This window comes from Ceratotherium simum, chromosome 17 (assembly GCF_057802395.1).
Source record: "Ceratotherium simum simum isolate JZ-2026a chromosome 17, ASM5780239v1, whole genome shotgun sequence".
Taxonomy (NCBI): Eukaryota; Metazoa; Chordata; class Mammalia; order Perissodactyla; family Rhinocerotidae; genus Ceratotherium; species Ceratotherium simum.
This window is the reverse complement of record NC_141916.1, coordinates 55,165,389-55,183,304: the sequence shown is the minus strand read 5'-3', so window position 1 is coordinate 55,183,304 and position 17,916 is coordinate 55,165,389. Positions and strand designations below refer to the sequence as shown.

At 46.0% G+C, this 17,916-nt stretch overlaps 1 protein-coding gene across 1 annotated transcript in view; it reads right to left on the bottom strand.

The window, feature by feature from the left end:
• Window positions 1-11,761: 11,761 nt before the first annotated feature.
• The window catches only part of ANO2 (anoctamin 2), a 331,112-nt gene continuing 324,957 nt past the window's right edge, over window positions 11,762-17,916 (bottom strand). Inside the window, exons 26-27 of the mRNA XM_087441928.1 lie at window positions 14,409-14,514; window positions 11,762-12,034 (exon numbers count right to left, since the gene is read on the bottom strand). Coding sequence (XP_087298054.1) covers window positions 11,762-12,034; window positions 14,409-14,514 — 379 coding nt within the window. The remainder of the gene's footprint in view (window positions 12,035-14,408; window positions 14,515-17,916) is intronic.

Genomic DNA, 17,916 nt, shown 5'->3' with positions numbered 1-17,916 from the left:
CTAAGCTACAGAAGGGGAATTTCTGGGTGGGGTGGGATGGAGGGCAAGTGGGAATTGATGAGACTGCAAGGATTAGGCATCCAGGAATTGGTACTTTTATGCAGAGATAGTTAAACCTTTTCACTTGGTGTAGCCGGGACATCTACTGATTATTAGCATCCTGAGGTCCCCTGCTGTGACAAGCATCATGCCTTTATTTAATTCCAGGACCATAGGGAGGACCAGGGGGCCTCAAAGGAGTAGCTGGGGTGGCCTGGGAGTACACTGGAGGAATTTGAGGGCGTAGTGGTTATCTATAATCGAATACAAAATTACTTCGATGTTTTAGTCCTCGGCATGGCGCTGCTGGTGTGTTGGTGACATATCAGCTCTGATTCTCTATGATGTCACTGTGGAGAGGGAGACAATGAGGCATGGGAGGGGCAGGGCAGGGGTTGGTCATGGTTCCTTTCCAATGAAAGCCTCATTACTAGCCCACCTCCTAAATGCCACAGCGGGTACTCCAGCCCCACAATGCTTCTTACTTCCCTCCCTCTGTCCCTGCCTTCTTTCCTTGCAGCAGCCAACCTTTATTGAGTACAGACTATGTTCCAAGGACTGTATTAAGCTTTGCATCCCCAAAATAATTAACATGTTCCCATTTTCCTTGAGGGAAGTCAAACCCATGAGTGAGCCATACATGTATTTCCACACGGTGAGAGTTCTAACATTAAGCCTGCCACTGCACAAGCATAGTTGCAGCTGTTTGACGGTAGAAGAGTGAGGAGCTGCGGATGGGAGAGAGAACTGTGTCTGTGAAATACGGGATAAAGAAAAGGCTAGCTAATCAGTGTGTGCAGCCTTGAGTGGGAACCAAAGGTCGGGAGCAAGACCACAGATTTTCTGGCAGCAAACCAGAAATGAGCATTCCAGATGTAGCAAAAGCCCAGTAAAGGAACACAGGAATATATAAGAGAGGATAACAGATGGGTTTGGCCATAGTCGAGAGTTTATATAATTAAATAATGGGAAATAAGGCTGGGGAAAAATTGATGGCAGGCTGGCATAGAGGAAATAGCATGGCCTTCAAAACAGACCTAGGTTTCACTTCTTGCCCATGAACATATTAGCTGGGGGTCCTTTAATGAGTTAGGGAATGTCTTAGAGCACCAGGTTTTCATCCATAGAATGGGGTTACTGTTAGGGGTCATTGTAAAGATTACAAATAATGACTATGATGTGCTTCGTCCAAAACAGATCCCAGTGAGTGATTGTTACCTATATACATATCCCTCCCCCTCACTCTCCCTATACCCCTTCCAATAGCAGATCCACAATTTGTAAGTAGTTCTCCTTGCAGAAGGAAAGAGGTAATTGGGAAGATGTTTTATGGAGGGAGTTGGTGGGCCTAGTGCCAAGTGGGTATAACCACAGTGGACCAGGAGTCTCCCCACTTGTCCTAAGAAGCACCATGGAAAGGCATGCCCAGGGCCAAGGAAGGAGGCTGACATAAGCTTGTGGGAGGAGCCCTGGGCATGAGAACTGAGGGAAGGGCAAAGATTTCAGCCAAGCAAGGATGGTGCAGGTGAGGAGACAGGTCAGGCCAGGGCTGGGCACCACGTGAGACATGGGCAGTGTGGAAGGTTAGGCAGCTGGGAACCACAGCCAGTCTGGAGCAGTGCTACTGCTCAAACAGTAGGGAGCATGTAACTCAGGGGGTCCAGTTAGATGTTCAGTGAAGCTCTGCAGCCTCTGATGTTTTAATAATTTAATGAATTGATAATCCTTTTGTTGTCCATTACCTGACATATTCTGTGTATAGTTTCTGATCTCTCTCTCCTTCTCTCGTTTAACTATCACGTATATTACAATAGCAACTTCAAATCTCTTTTGACAGTGGATGATATATAAAGAAATGGAAATATCTTCTGTTTTAAAAAATCTCCTTACCTAGTGCTTTTCTCTGAGCCTTCACTTTCCAAACCACATTCCACTGCCCACATCCCCACCAATAAAGGGCAGAGAAGTGCCTACATAATATTCTTCCAATATAAATTCTCATCTGAGTTGGTGCTTTTCAATGTGCCTCTGATTCTTCATTTCTCTCTTTCCTAAAAATAGATTTGGACTTCCACCGATAGATGAAGACTCTTTTCAGAAAGCCTATTCCTGGCTGCCAGTTCTCAAAACATCCTTTGGGCATTTTCTGACTTAGTGATCCTGGAATATAATTGCCTCCAGGTGGCATCTGGAATAGGCAGTGGTACAACCAGAGTCACCATCTTGGATTCTAGACGTGCTGTGAGGCTATGAAGTAATCATCCAAAGATCAATAGAAAAGCCAGCTTTCTTCTGAGAGGATTTTAGTCTTGATGATGAAGCATTTCAATCCAGAAGTCTACCCTGCTCCCACAATAAACTCTCTTCTCTTTGGTAGACATTTGTAAGGAACCATTCTAGGAAACCACAAAAACCATGAAAAAATAGTTTAGATTAATGCATTTTCTGAAAATCATGGTTTGACGACTGAAATTTATACTTGGGCATTACTTGATATGTTTTTAATGGAATTGGTGCAATGTTTTTTAAAAAACCACTACATATTATTCAACGTCAAAGCAAGGAATTTATTTTAAAAGCCAAGGCACGTTAACAGAAGCAGGGGGAAAAGACAATAATTCTTTAGTGAATCCTGGGCAGTAACATTGCATTTGAGGTCATCCTCAATAATTTACTCATCTGGAAACCCAGCCCTAAACGGAGTTTAGCAAACGTGCTGATGTCAAGAATACTAACCAGGCAGTGCCGGGTACTCTGCAGAGATTATTCTGGCACGCAAAACTCCATCTCCTGGCATCTGTGCCACCCTCTTGGAATGGCGCCACCTGGACTTTAGGTTTACTGTTGGCCACAACAGTATCTACTAATGAATCTTATACTGGACGTACACTTCTTTTAGCCATAGATGATAATGTTTGTCTCCTTAAAAATGCATGTGTTAATTATAATACCACTCCCTGATATTGATCTCATGCTCTGTGGCTTACCAAGGACAACCCTGAGAAGAAGGCAGGGCAGGTATCATTTCCATGCTCAGATGGACAAAGCAGCTCAGAGAAGTTATGGAGCTGGCCACAGTGGGAGAGTGGGCACTAGAACCCGAGGCTGGCTCCAAAACCGAGTGCATTTTCCGTTAGAGTCCACTCCCTCGGCATCACATGAAAGACGCCATCCCCACAAAGTCTTTACCCAAACACAGACAGCTGAGAATGTGCCTTCTGCCTTTTCTCCAGCGAGTGGTTAAGAGCACAGGCTCTCTGGGGAGGCAGTTTGACTCCAGCTCGGCCACTTCCTTGCTTTGGACACTTGAGCAGATGCAGAGCTTCTCTGAGCCTCAAGTTCTTCACCTGTGTGTGACAGAGTGTTAGATTCCTCTGCCATCATGCAGGACCCCATCTCTGCCAGGCAGATTAGAGGTTCTGCATTCAGTGAAGGCTGACACAGAGGTTGCCTTTTGTGTAATGAAGGATTGCCCAGAGCAGAGGGAGAATGGAAGCTTCTTGAAGCTCTTAGATTCAGCTTGGTTTGGAGGGAAGAAAATGGACTGATTCTTTTTGACACTCTGAGACCCTCAACTCTTAATCCAAAATCGGCATTTATCAGAGTGGATCAATGTGGCAGGAAAGACCATCAGGGCCTCCGAGGGGATGTTCCTGGTTCCTGTGTGGAAGAGAGGTCCAAGCTGGTGAACCTGGCTTATGCAAAGAAATGGGACTTCCTAGGGAGGGGATTAATTGGGCACAAATGCAGTGAGACTGAAAGCACTTTGTGACGCAGGCCCATCTGGCAGTGGGGTGATAATCTTGGAACCCAAGTGTGGGACATGACTTTGTTGGGATCTGAAATCTGTTCAGCAAGGGTGTTGATGTGGCGTGGCAAATGTTTCCAGTAGTGCTGCTGTGTGACATCAGCCAAGGAGGACTGAATACTCCCCTGCTGTTTCTTCAAGGGGTCTCTGAAAGCCCCCTTTGGACTTGCCCTGGAAGACTTGGAGGAATCAAAGGTAGGAGGCCTCAAGTAGGAGATATTGATTATTATAGATTATGTGGGCACTCAAGTGATTAATAGGAAAAAGAAGGGCTTGCAATCCAAGTTGGTGGTGTGGTTCCTACTGGTTAAGTGTAAAATGAGGAATGAAAACACTTCACAGGAGGTTGTGAAGATTAAAAGTAAGGCGATGAGCATACTGTTCTTAGTGCAGAATCCGGCTCCTGGTAAGTGCTTGGTGGGAGGTGATTATCATTACCGTCATTACTATTGTTGGCCCCTGTCACTGGCATTACTCTAGGGGTCTCAGGCAAAGCACCCAGGGCAGTGGGCTTCTGAGGGAGGCATCATGATTTCGAAGAAACAGATGCTGGATTCTGCACGCCAGTGTTGAGGTCCTTGCAGTTGTGTGAACTCCGGCCCTGGTTTCAGTGACTATTAAAGCAGGGCTAATGCTGAGAGGTAAATTTACAGTGACGCTAATGCAGTTTAAGCTTCAAGTCCCCGTCCAAGGGTGCCCAGTACCATAAGGATGTACAGAGAGTGGAGTGAAACAATTTTCGAAATGTATGGAAAATTCTTTCAAATCTTAGAGCTTATATATAAAGAAACTTGATAGAAGCTTTCCCAAATTTGACAACAATCTTAAAATTCACATGAAATCACCAAGAATAAGTTGAGCTGAAAAAAACTTCTAATTTTCTATTTTCTATCGGAAATAAAAAGCAAATGTTGATCAAACTCGCTAGAGGAAAGACTTTCTCTTCTCCATATTGAAAACGTTGCTACGAAAAGGCAGGCAAAGAGCACGCAGCAAAAGATGTGGAGGGATCAGTATTATATGATAAAGGTGAGGAAGACAGTTCATTAATACAAAATGAAGCTATTTGTTATAGATTTTGTGATGTTTATGGTGTTAGCCTAAAATTCGTGTTTTGTTGTGATTTCTCTTTTCATGGTAAATAAATATTCACCTTTGTACCTAATTTTATTTCATCATTTTGGGTACTTTTTCTTAAAGAGGGTCTCTAAAATTGTAGAAGCTTCTGGCCCCACAAAACCAGGATCTGCCCATGTTTATAATACTATCTTCTTTTGACATAATGCTATTGGAAAGTGCTCTACATATGATGCCCACCTACATGGAAAGGAGCTTCAGAGGGGCTTCTGGAAGGAGATGGGGGCCACCGAGAAAACAGATAAAGGGAAAAAACCCTGCCCTATGAAAAGACAGTGGGCAATAAATCGAGGCAAGAGAAAAAGAATCAAAAGAGACAGATGGAGTACAGCGAAGTCAGGGTTGGCAGGTAAGAAATCCATGGTTGAAGTTGATGAGACAGACACTGAGAAAAGTTTCTGAAAGTGTGTAGGAATGAGGCCCACGGAAAAGGGTTGAAGAGGCCTCTTTTAGGGGCCTCATCTGTTTCTCAACTAGCAGCCTCACTCAGACCAAGTAGATGTGGTTCTTGATAGAAGTTGACACATACTCTCTGAAGAATTAGATGCAGGCCAACCAAAGTCAATCGTGCTGGGAGAAGACTAGGAGCAGGTTATGATGTGGGATCCATGTCAAAAGACTGCCTCTTTTCCTTAGGGCCTATGGCTTCATTTCCCTAATTGAGGAAGACATCCTGGCTTGGAAGCCTCAGTCCTCTGCTCCTTGCTTGTTAGGCTGACAGGAAGTGGGAGAACAGTGAAGCAATAAAACACGAAGGTTCCTGAACTCATATGTAGAGCTGTATTTTTGAATTCCCTTCTGGCTTTGCCTTGCACTTCCTTTCTGCAGATAAAGCTGCACGAGCCCTGGGAAGGTCAGAAGAATAAATAGGTTCCACTGTGTCTGGGTGAGAGTCCTGGGGAGCAAGTCTTCTAGCCTGGTTCTGAAGGGATGTGGTTCTAGGGGCACTGCCATTCACTGCTGTACAGGAGAACAGAGAAGAAGAGGAAAGGGAGCAGGAGGCTAGCCCAACGTGCAAATAAGGCTGCCCTCGGAACAAACATCTGCTTTGTTTTCCAGGATGTGTGGCTAAGCCTTAAAGGGTGGGTCCTGCTCTCTGGCGCCCTCTGCTGTGGCTGAACAGATCAGATACCACTGTGGGTCCAGAGGAGTGGAAATTTGGGCAACACTTATCTGGGCTGAATTGGATTAGCATATCTGGGACACAAATGCCCAGGGCCTGGGCTGTGAAAGATGAGTAGAATGGTACCGTGGAAGATAAGACTGAGTCATCAATACTGATCCATACTCTTCATTTCTGCCATGCTGTGGTGAACCTATAGAACTGAATGTGTCTGGACAGGAGTGGATGTGAGCATTTGCCCAGTCCAACCTCTTCATTTAATAGTAAGGAATAGATCTTGGAAAATACATACTGCAGGTCAAGATGAGGCCATCAGTGGCAAAGGAAGTTCAGAAGAGCGGGGTTACAAGGAGTTAGGGGGAATCTTCACCTCTCTTCCAGACTATCCATGAAGGATTCATATAAATGAGAACTTAGAAGCTGCTGGAATAATATATTGGAGATTATAGATGGATTGATTTTGGGGGGAGGGGACAGAGAAAAGAGTAACATGGTATTCTTGGAAGAGCATGCCCCTGAAGTATACAGGATCAGGACAAAGAGATAAACTGTTGAGAAAGAAGATGGTGGACATAAAGACAAGAAACTTGAAAACCAATCTAAAATTTGAGTGTTTTCCTAAAGTCACCAAAACAGTTGGAATAGATATACTGGAATCCATTCCTGTACTGAGAGAACACCTTTCAGAGCTGAAAAAGAAGTGAATATGCAGACTGAATGTGATCATCTCATTTTAGACAATTAAATAAAAGACACCATGTCAAGACTACATTGTAGTGAAATTTTTTAATTATAAGAACCAATTTTAAAATCTTATTAGCACCAAGGCAGGAGGAAAAAAACTTACAAAAGAGTATCAATCAGGCTTATTCCAGAGATCTTTCCTCTGAAACCCAGGAAGAGCATGGATTAATTGCCACAGCCACAATGTTTCCAGAGACAGGATGGTGACCTGAGAATGGTAAATCCAGCCAGGTCATCATTCCACCACAACAGCAAATGCCCCGTGTCTTAGGTCAGGTTCTCCAGGAAGCGACTCTGAGACGGAGACTTGCATACATGGCATGCAGGAGGTTTCCTGGGAAGCGTGCTCCAGAACAACACCTGGAGGGAGCCAGGAAGGCAGAATTGGGCAGAGGGAGGAGTTGAGCTGCAAAGTTGCAATGGAGACGTCAGCCAATCCCATAGAAAGCTGCGGAGCTGAGGTAGCCCTTTAGAGTTATCCCAAATTGAGGGAAGGTGGGCCTCATCCCCCTGCAGAGATAAGTCGCTGGAGGGGGGCTGCCCCAGAGTAGAGGAGTGGCCTTGGCCCAGGCAGCTCCCTTCCACTTAAGGCAATCCCAAGAGTGACTCAACTCTGACTGTCAGCAGCTGGGGCATGAGTACCTAAGTCCTGAAGGGACCTTGGTGGCACCTTTAACACCACCTTGTTAAAAAAATTTTACCTGAAGGTGTACTCTGGCCAACTAAGGGAAGACTATGACAATACAAAAAGACAGAAGATTTTTCCTAATTCATTTTTAACCTCAAGCCCTGTTTGGTTACATATTTCAAGCAGCCATGGGGCAAAGATTGGTGCCTGGGTTTCCCCATCTCATTCTTGTCCTTGCTCCTAGAAATGCCTTCCACAGCAGATGGAATTTCCTGCTAGAATTTATAGCCACTTAGAAGAGCACCTAGTACATTTTCCTCCCATTTTTCTTAACAATGGCTAATCTATTTACAAGATTAGGATATCACGCTGGGAGGATTAGCAAACCAAAAGACTTTGCCACAGAAAGGCAAAGTTAGGTATGGAAAAATAATGGCCATTTTATTGAGAAAGAATTTAGTGATGATTTTCCGCAACTTTAAAATCCTTGCTGAGAATAGCATAATTCCATTTCAAGAGTGGGATCATACTAGACAATGCTGATCTGGAGGGGCTGCCAAAGGCGGGAGTGAAGGAAAGTCTCGCCTCTTATTTCATACTCTTCTTTTTACAAAGAGCACATAAAGGAAATAACCATCAAGATTATTTATTTACATCAACCATCAAGTTGATTCCATTTCTTTTTGTTCTTAACAAGGAGAGATTGATGGACTCAGTGGTAGACACCGGTTATCGCCACGGCCTTCTTCATAATAACCTTTAGTCAGGGATCGGGCTGGGTCTTTATTAACTAGGTGTAAACATTTGTGCGTGCAGAATGACCTCAGCCATGCATGAAAATCAGTGACCAGAAAAATGACCAGTGGCAAAGCATCTCTTGGAGGTGAACATTTAAGTGATTTAAACTTATTCATTTACATTTTACTTTTTCTGCATTCTCAAAATCTTCAGTGAGAATGTATTACTTTTATAATTAAACAAAATAGATGCTATTACAAATCAATGTTAAGTGACTGCACATATGCCATAGGAATACAAATAAACTTAAAGCAAAATATTAACTTTTATTATTTCTGGAGAAAGGAAGTAGAATAAGTATTTTTTGACTTCAATGTTTTAGATATTTGCTTGCAATTTTTTTTTCTATTTTATAATAAAATTTAAAAATGTATTATTTCCTTAAGGAGCCCAGAGATGGAGGTTTTGTTTTTAAATTAGGACTGCACTTACCATTCCTCTACCCAGTTTAACTAAGCCTTTGGAAAGTTCTTCTTACTTGGCCTAAATCCCTATTGCTGCTGTGTAGGGCAGGTGTGTCTGGAGGTCATGCTACTAACATGGATGCTACTGAGATGATTTGGGCCTGGGGGTGGGGGCAAATCACAAAATTCCTGCTTCACTTGTGGTAGGAGAGAGGGAGAAATCTGTGTCCTTTCAGAGTGGAAACCTGTACATGGTCAGATTACATCCCCCTTCCTCATGCCATCTAGACCCCCTTACCCCCCCCAGGCGGCTCTGTCTGACCTGGTCCCTAGGACGTGAGCTGTGGCCACCATGAGCTTCCACACCCAATCCGCAATCCGCAGCATGGGGTGGGGCAGGATGGAAACAAGGCAAAGGCCCTTCTATACAATGGAAATAAAGTGGAGCTCTACCCCCACAACTAATCCCCTTTGCCTTGCTCTACTTTTTCTTTTTTCCATAGCACTTATCACCTTCTAACACCTCTCCGCGGGTTCCATATTCACAGATTGACCCAACGGCAGATCAAAAAGCCTACGATGGTTGTGTCTGTACTGAACATGCAGACTTCTTTTTCTTGTCATTATTCCCTAAATAATACAGTATAACAACTATTTACATAGCATTTACATTGTATTAGGCAGTATAAGTAATCTAGAGATGATTTAAAGTACACAGGAGGATGTGCGTAGGTTATATGCAAATACTACTCCGTTTTATACTAGAGACTTGAGCATCCCTGGATTTGGTGTCTGCAGGGGTCTTGGAACCAAACCCCGTCGGATATCGAGAGATGACTGCATATAGTTCACTTTCATTGTTTATTGTCTCTCCGACCCACCCACAAGAGCATAAGATCCATGAGGGCAGGAGTCTTTGTTGTGTTGAGTGATGTACCCCCAAGTGCCTAATACAGAGCCTGACGCACAGTAGGTGTTCAGTACATACTTTTGAATGAACAAACATATATTTATGGGATAAAAGGATTGACGAGATACAAGAAGTGCAAGAAGGTAACAAGACAGTATAAATAGCATAATTGTAATAAAAAATATGAAAGTGCTTGAGAGGGAATGAGACTCTGGAAGAAAACACAGCAATTGTCGATGTTGATTATAGATTTCAGGATTGTGGGTGATTTTACTTTCTTCTTCATTGTTTTTTAGACTGTCTGAATCTTTCTTGGTGTGCGTTTCACATGTATGATCATATAAAATGTTTAATTTAAAAAATAAGAAAGAAAAGAGGTGGGGTCTTGAACCAGCCATGGGCAGCCAACGGGCTTGGGTGTGGCTCAGTCAGTGCAGAGTGGGTGTCCTGGTGATGGAGGCAACCTCTGACTGAGGACCATCACTGCTTCCTGGAAATGTCAATGCCACCCACACTGGTAGGAGTCGCCGGGGATATTCTCCTTTTCATGGATCTGGAATCTCCATGTCATTAATGCCCCTTAAAGTGAAATTTTCCTCCTATTGGCCACTTCAGCCTTTCCAAATTAGCTGAAGCCTGTTGAAGATGATGCAATGTTTTTATACCACTGTAGTTTGAATCTAGCCTCAAATGGCAAGTTTGAACATTAAGATGTGATGTAATTAAAATTAATTGTAGGATTGCATGAGTGGCCTGGGACATGACTGCCTGTTGCTCTTCCTAAGAGCTGAACCCATGCCCTGGTATCCCCTTAAAAGAAGGGACCATTTTCTAGAGCAAGGGTTGGTGGGCAGTACAATCCTGTATGCACCCAGGAGGAAACAAGAAGCCATGGTGAGCAGCACCAGTGCCCAGCCCAGCACCCATGGGCCCTGGCATTACCAGGTATGCTGAAACATCAGAACAATAACTCTCATTTCTCCTCTGGAGTATGGCCCTCCTTGCAGCTTCCATTCAGGCAAGGAAAAGGGGACAAGTCCAGATGAAGGAGATTGTGCAACTGGTTTCTGGGCAGCAGCGGGGGTTGAGGCATGTGAAAGGCAATGATAAATGATGTTTGACCCTTACTTCCAACTATACTTGAAAAGCTCACTGTGGAGCCCTAGGAGGCTGCTACCAGTTGATGATGTCAGCATTGCAAGATCATCCTCTGAACCATCTTGGGTTTGTCATTAATTTGTATATAAAATGGTAAACCCCTCACCTCCTGTGCCCTCACACTCCTGTCTCCTTTATCCTACTTTACATTTCCCCATAGCACTATTACTATCTAAGATACTGCACACGTATCAGCTTATTGTCTGTCTCCCCCAGAACGTAAGGGATTTTGTCTCTTGCACTTTGTTCCATCTCTAGTCTGAGAACAATGCCTGGCTCATAGTAGGTACCCAATAAATGTCAGTAGGAAGAGAGAGGGAACCAAAGACAAGGAGAAGCACCTTTATAAAGAATGTCTCAATTTATTTTATTATTTTAAATCTGAACCTGCATAAAATGACGGTTAGTTGCATTTAGCTCAAAGCATCCCCATGACATGAACTGGAGACCAGCCTAGGTTGGGACCTTTGCTACTCACCCTCGGGTCACAGCAACCAGCCCTGTAACTTAATGTGCATCCACTGAGGCTGTGACAGCCCCAGCAGCAAGTAATCAGAGGGTTTTCTCTGGGTAGTGGCAGGAAGGGAGCGGCGATCACTTACAATGGGTGCCAGAACAGGGCTCTCTCATAGCCTGTGGCCATCTGAAATGAGAGGGTACTTGAGGGGACATAGGGAAGGCTCCTGGTGCCTGGGAACTCCGGGGTAGAGAGTGATGGACTCAAAAAGGGTACCAATCTCCCAAAAGGATATAGCTCAAAAGAGGACCTACAAGAAACTTAAGCTTCAAGTTTTTGAGAAGCAGCATCATTTCTCTTCCATCCTGCGCTCATTCTCTCGCTCGTACTCTCTAATTTCTCTGTGTCTCTCTCTTCACACACACACCCTCTTCAAGACCCCCTTGGGCCAGATCCAGGCTGACGGTCGGACACGGCACCGGTGTGGGTGCACTGACGTGCTTGTGCGTGGTCTCTCACTGCTGCAGCGCCCCCTCGGCAGTGGGGCTGGCTCGCTCACACGTTGGTGTGCTGAGAACCAGAGGACGCGATGCTACCCAGCTGGCTCCGGCCCGAGGGTGCCGAGCTGGCGGCCCGGCTCCTCCTGCTCTGATGCCCCTCTCCCTGGCTCCTCTGGGCCGGCTCGTCCATCAGCTTGAGTTTCTCATGCTCCTCTTTCAGGAAGAAGTCAACCAACAAGCTCTTCTCTTTCTTGATCTGGTCGCTGATGTCCGTGGGGATATCTGGGATCATCCAGTCCACAAGGACACTCAGGAACATCACAAGGTTCTGCCAAAAGCGAGGGAGAGGAGTTGAGAGGAGAGGCCTGGCCTGGTGGGACACTAGCGCGCCACTGTCCACCCTTGCCCTATCAGAGTGACCGCCTCAGCAGTGGGGCTGGTGGTATGGCATAGCGGTGAAGAGCACAGACCAGGAGTGGAATGGCTCCCTGTTCCTCTGGCTCCACTACTTACTAGCAAGTGATCTTAGCCAACAAGCCTAACTATAACTGCACCTGGGTGTGCCGTGTGGAAAGTGGAATGGTTACAGCACCTGTCTCCTGGAGGGGTAAGGGTTAAATGAGTCACCGCCTCGCACATGGCGGGGCTCGGTAAGTGTTAGCTCTCTCTTCTTCCCCTCTTCCAGGCCATCTCACATGTCCTGTTCTTGCTTCCTGGCCTCTAAGCCTCCAGGCCTCCCCTCCAGAGGTTCCAGGTAAGAGGCCACAAGGCCCAATGGCCTCTCCAGGGCCTGCTCTGGGTCAGTTGCCCCCTCCTCCTTCCAGCTGGCCCTCTGTCCTCTATATCACAGATGGACCTTTGGTTCCTGCACTGAATTCTGGCCTCAGCCGACCTCACATTCCCCTTACCCTTCCATTCCACCACTCTAGTCACACTGGCCAGTCTGGGACCTCTGCCTCTGGCCTTCCTTAATCAGTTCTAAGCTTTTGGGCACACTTAAAATTGACTTTCTTCTTCCGTCTGCTGAGCTGCATCCCCTCCCTTGTAAATACAGGCACACCTCATGTTACCGTGCTTCACTTTATTGAGCTTTGCAGATACTGCATTTTTTTACAAGACCCTCCACCAGCAAAAAGATTATGACTCGATGAAGGCTCAGATGATGGTTAGCATTTTTTAGCAATAAAGTATTTTTTAATTAAGGTATATACATGGTTTTTTTAGGCATAATGCTATTGCACACTTAATAGACTACAATATAGTGTAAATATAACTTTTATATGCATTGGGAAACCAAAAAATTCTTATGACTTGCTTTAACGAGATATTCGTTTTATTGCGGTGGTCTGGAATGGAACCTGCACTATCTCTGAGGTGTGCTGGTACAGGCAGGTTAAGACCACCTTTCCCTGGGAGCATCTTCTGTCTGACTGAGTGAATACATCACCGCAATGCCAGAATGGTCCAATACATGCTAGCTACTTTTATAATCTGATTCGCATTCCTTTCCCCAAGCCACCCTTCACCCACACTCTACCCAGTACGCCTCCAATTGTGATATTCTTCTCCTCCTGTCAATTATATGCTCACTGTCTTCTCCCCTCTGAGATCCAGAGGTCAGTGACTCGGCCAGAAGGAGATAATCAGAGCACTGCTATCTCCCATGCTCTAAATCTATTCCCAACTTGACCTTGAACCCTACATGCTCCTAGGGGCCCAGGGGAAGATTTGGGGACCACCTGCTGCTTCCAGAGGCTCCTGGGTGCCTCAGGTGCTCTAGAGCTGCTTCATCAAGTCACACACTCTTCTTTTAAACCAACTCCTTATGGTGTGTGTGAATATTACATGTGGCATACGGTAAAGTGAGGAGACTCCTGTGGGTGGGGCAGCAGGGGGCTGTCTGAGCGATTTTTCAAATGTATCGCCCCATCTCTCCAGAGGAAGAATGGCTATCTCCTCTAGGTGAAAGACTAGCCGATGGGTTTCTCCACTTCCTGGGCTGGGGTCCGGGGGCAGGATATTTTAGAGCCCTCCAGAGATTTGCCTTCAGGGAATACAAAAGCCTGAGGGAGACGAAGAGAAAAGGATCTGGGCTTGTGCTCCAGCCCCGCTTGAAGGCCAGCAGGACCCCGAGTGGGAACCGGGGCCTCGCGCTCAGAGAATCGCAGCAATGCAACAGGAGCTGCAGGGGTTTTCAGAGATAGGAATCGCTGGGCTCAAGTTTGCTATTCATTCAGGGATGGAGGGGTGGCTCTGGGGGCCCTGGCCACCAGATGTCTCAGGGGCTAAAACAGCACTAACAAAGGAAGGAGCCCGCCAGAGCCCTAGAAGAAAGGGTCAGGACTCAGGTGGGGCTGTTTGTCTGCTCAGGTCGAGACTCTGGTTACCACTGCTCTTCCCACTCTCTTTTCTTGTCTTACGTTTAACGGGAATCTATCCCCCACTCTGCAACTTACTCCCCGTCTGTCTTGTAACCTTACTCTGTGCTTTTTTCTCTTTTTGCAAATCCATCCATTAATGGAAGCCCTCTGGAGAGTGCTTCCTGCCTCACCCAGGGAAGGGAGCCCTCACTTCTGCCTGCCACATGCGAAGGCCCCTTATGTCACGAGGTGCCATGGAAACTGGAGATGAGGGGCAGGCAGCGTGGCTGTCTTACCCCCTGCAGCCTGGATTCTGATTCACTATTCCTTATCTGAACTCACCTGGAAGATGATGACAAATGCCAAACGGGCAGACAGAACGGACCAGTACTGTTTGGAAAACTCATATGGGTTCGGGGCCCATGGTGGCTCTCGGTAATCCTTAAACCTGCCCAAAGAGAGACATGGTGTTAAAACTGGGAGGAGATGGAGGGAAGGGGGGTACTTCTCTGGGTGAAACCTCAGGGGTCAAAGCAGCAGACAAGCCCTTGGCTCTCGGACGTGGGAAATAGGGGGAGGAGGGAAGGAATCCACGGCCCAACCAACAAGCGTCCATGGAATAAAAGGACCAAAGTCCAAAAAAGCCAATGTCAGCCTAGAAATGTCTTTTTCCTACTCTCCCTCCAACATCCCCAAAAGCTTCCTCTGGTGTCTGGATTCTTCTTCCAGAAGAGCCCAGGAATCATGAGAGGAACCCAGGACAGTGGATCCATCTTGGCTCCCACTAGCCTGTGGGCTCTAGAGGTGGGAGGAGACCCAGACACCTCACACAGTGCTCTGCAGCCCGTGGGCTCAATGAAGATGCAGGTCCCAGCAGACAACCCTGGGCTTAGTCCCTGGTCGGCTGCTTTGGGACTACAGCCATGAGACGGGTCAGCCTTGCTTGAATGCTGCATTCTTACACCAAAAGGAAGACTAACTCAGACCAAGCTGAAGGCTGAGTGAATCTGGGGGGGTGGGAGGGGGTAGGCAGGCAGTGGTAATAGTCACAGTTGGTCAGAATCCTCTTTTACTAACCATCTTTATAATCTGTCCATGTGGTTTAAGAAACAAAAATGTCGGTGCCTGACGTGAGCTCAGGCCTCTCTATCAGACTCATGGAGAGGTCTAAGGCTTTTCCTCATCGCTGGCTTTTCACTCCCATCATGGGATGACTCATGTTAAAAATGGCCATTTTCTCAAACTCGCTTTTTTCTAAGCCTAGAAAAATGACAAGAGCTGGTACTAGAAGAATTATGACCCTTCATGGAACTGTTTTCTCCATGGAAGTCAACAAATATTTGATGCTCAGTAGAAGCAAAACAAGCCCTGGGCTGGAGGGAGAAGGGGGGGTAGCATCAGGCCACCAAGTGGGGTGCATGGCTGCCAAGGAAGAAGGGTGGGGATTCTGTCCAAAAGGGGCCGAGAAGGAAAATGAACATATTTTGAACATGCAATATGTGTCAATCCCTGAGCAAGGAGCCTTTCTGGAGGTTTTCTCATTTAATCTTCACAACAACATCGTCAGGCAGGCATTTGATATCACCATATAACACAGGAGGAAACTGAGGCTCAGAGAAGTTCAATTACTTGACCAAGGTCTCCTGGCCAGCAAGAGGTGGGTTCAAGCTGAGAATCCAAGTCTGGCTGAATTCAGGCTTTTCTCCAGTCATAGGGCACCTCGCCAACAGCCACAGTTTGGGGTGGGGGACTCAGAAATGGATGCTCTCTGTCCCTTCCTCTGCCCTGAATGACCCACCCACTCTAAAAGATCCATGTTAATGTCTAGTGGCTCCCAATTGCCCAAGGAGAGATGAGGGAAGAAGAGAAGAAAAAAGAGGAAGATGAAAAGAGATGTACACAGAAAGATAGAAAAAGACATAGCTATAGGGTCAGCAATAGAAAGAGACAAACTGAGAGCTGGATGCAAAGCACTTTCGACTAGGGCTGGGCAAGAGGCCAGGAGCTGCCCCCTCCCCACCCATCACCCCCCACCCCCAACAGCTGATCACAGCTGTTGCAGGCTTGGTTTGACATCCGGATGAAAAGCAAAGCTAAGTGCAGCCCAGCAAAACACCACGGGATTCATCAGATCCCTCCGTGGCTGAGGACAGAAACATGGCCAGCTCCAGACTGTGCTTGCTAATGAGAGACAGGGAGAGCGTGGCTAAAGGAACAAGGACATCTTGGGGTGGGAAAAACTCAGACTCACCCACCCTCCTGCTGCCCCCCCAAAGGACCCCATGGCAGAAAGGAATTCATCCTAATCTTCTCAGGCCCTCGGGATGAGGGGTGCTACACACACACGCCCACTCCTTCCACGGGGAAGTCCTTCCCGGTCTAGCACAATCCTCCTGCTGCAACAGAGTCCATCTCTTTTGTCCTCGAGCTTCATCCACGAAGGAACAGCTGCTCACTGACTCGGTATGAGAGCCATTGCTCACCCCTCTTTTTTCCAGTCAGAAAAGAATCCATAAATAATCTAATTCTGGTCCCACCTTTGAAGATTTTATTTATTTATTTTTCCCCCAAAGCCCCAGTAGATAGTTGTCCGTCACAGCTGCACATCCTTCTAGTTGCTGTATGTGGGACGCAGCCTCAGCATGGCCAGAGAAGTGATGCGTCGGTGCTCGCCCGGGATCCGAACCCGGGCCGCCAGCAGCGGAGCGTGCACACTTAACCGCTAAGCCACGGGGCCGGCCCTGGTCCCACCTTTGGTCCCACCTCACCACAGCTTTTAGAAATGTCACTTTTCCCTTCCTGAGTGTTCAAAATATGTTTTGAATCTAACAGGCACATCCATCTAATCAAGGATCTGGGGAAAGATTAACACACAGACATGTCCAGAAAGCTCTACTTGAAAATCCCTCTGTGCCGATGGACTAAGGGTGGTGCTGTTGGGACCTAAGAGGCTCTGTTCGGAACTGAAGGGCAAGCTGTCCATGGAAAAGAACAACAAGCTATTTAATGAATTATGCATCTGTTCCCAATTCATTTTCCCAAGCTAACTTTTTAAAAACTGTGACCTACAGTAGTAAGAAATACATTTTGCATGAATGCACACATAAGATATATCACTAAGAGAAAAATTACACTTACTAAAAAATATGCTTTTTGCTGTGTAAGTGCTTATCCAATATAATGTTCTCCTATTCTATTCTAGCCTATCTTATCCTAGTCTAGTCCTTAAAATGCTGATCATGACCCACTAAAGTGATTTTATAGCCCACTAATAAACCATGACATACAGTTTGAAAAACATTAAATCCAGTAAGCCTCTGCCACCTGGTAAATGATTGGTTGTTTACATTCCAATGTAAGTTAAGATTTCATAATTTTTTTAAAATTTCATCCTAAGAAGTCAAGCTTATCAAATGTTTTCACTGAGTAACCAGAAGACGCTAATTTAAACAAAGAGATAATTAGCTTTAAGACTAGAGATGGCCACAGAAGACAGAATGGCTAATGGACTTAATTGTGTCCACCAGGGTGACAGTCGTCTGTTTTGAATCTCAGCCCAGCGCACGGCACTGGCAAAAGCGTGGGCTTTGGAGTCAGGGGGCGAGGGTTTGATGCCACCTCCACCCCTTTCGTTCTATGTTCTCTAGCAAGTTACCTAACTCACTAGCTTCTGATGGCCAAGGTCCTCATCTCTGAAGTGGCCCTCAACTTTCCATCTCACAGAGCTATAATAAAGATGAAACGGCAATGAAGAGCACGGAGCACACTAGCTGATCTATCAGATATATAGCCAATAAACAGTAGCTGTTCTTTCTCCTTTGACTGAAGGTAACTTATGAAATACACTTCT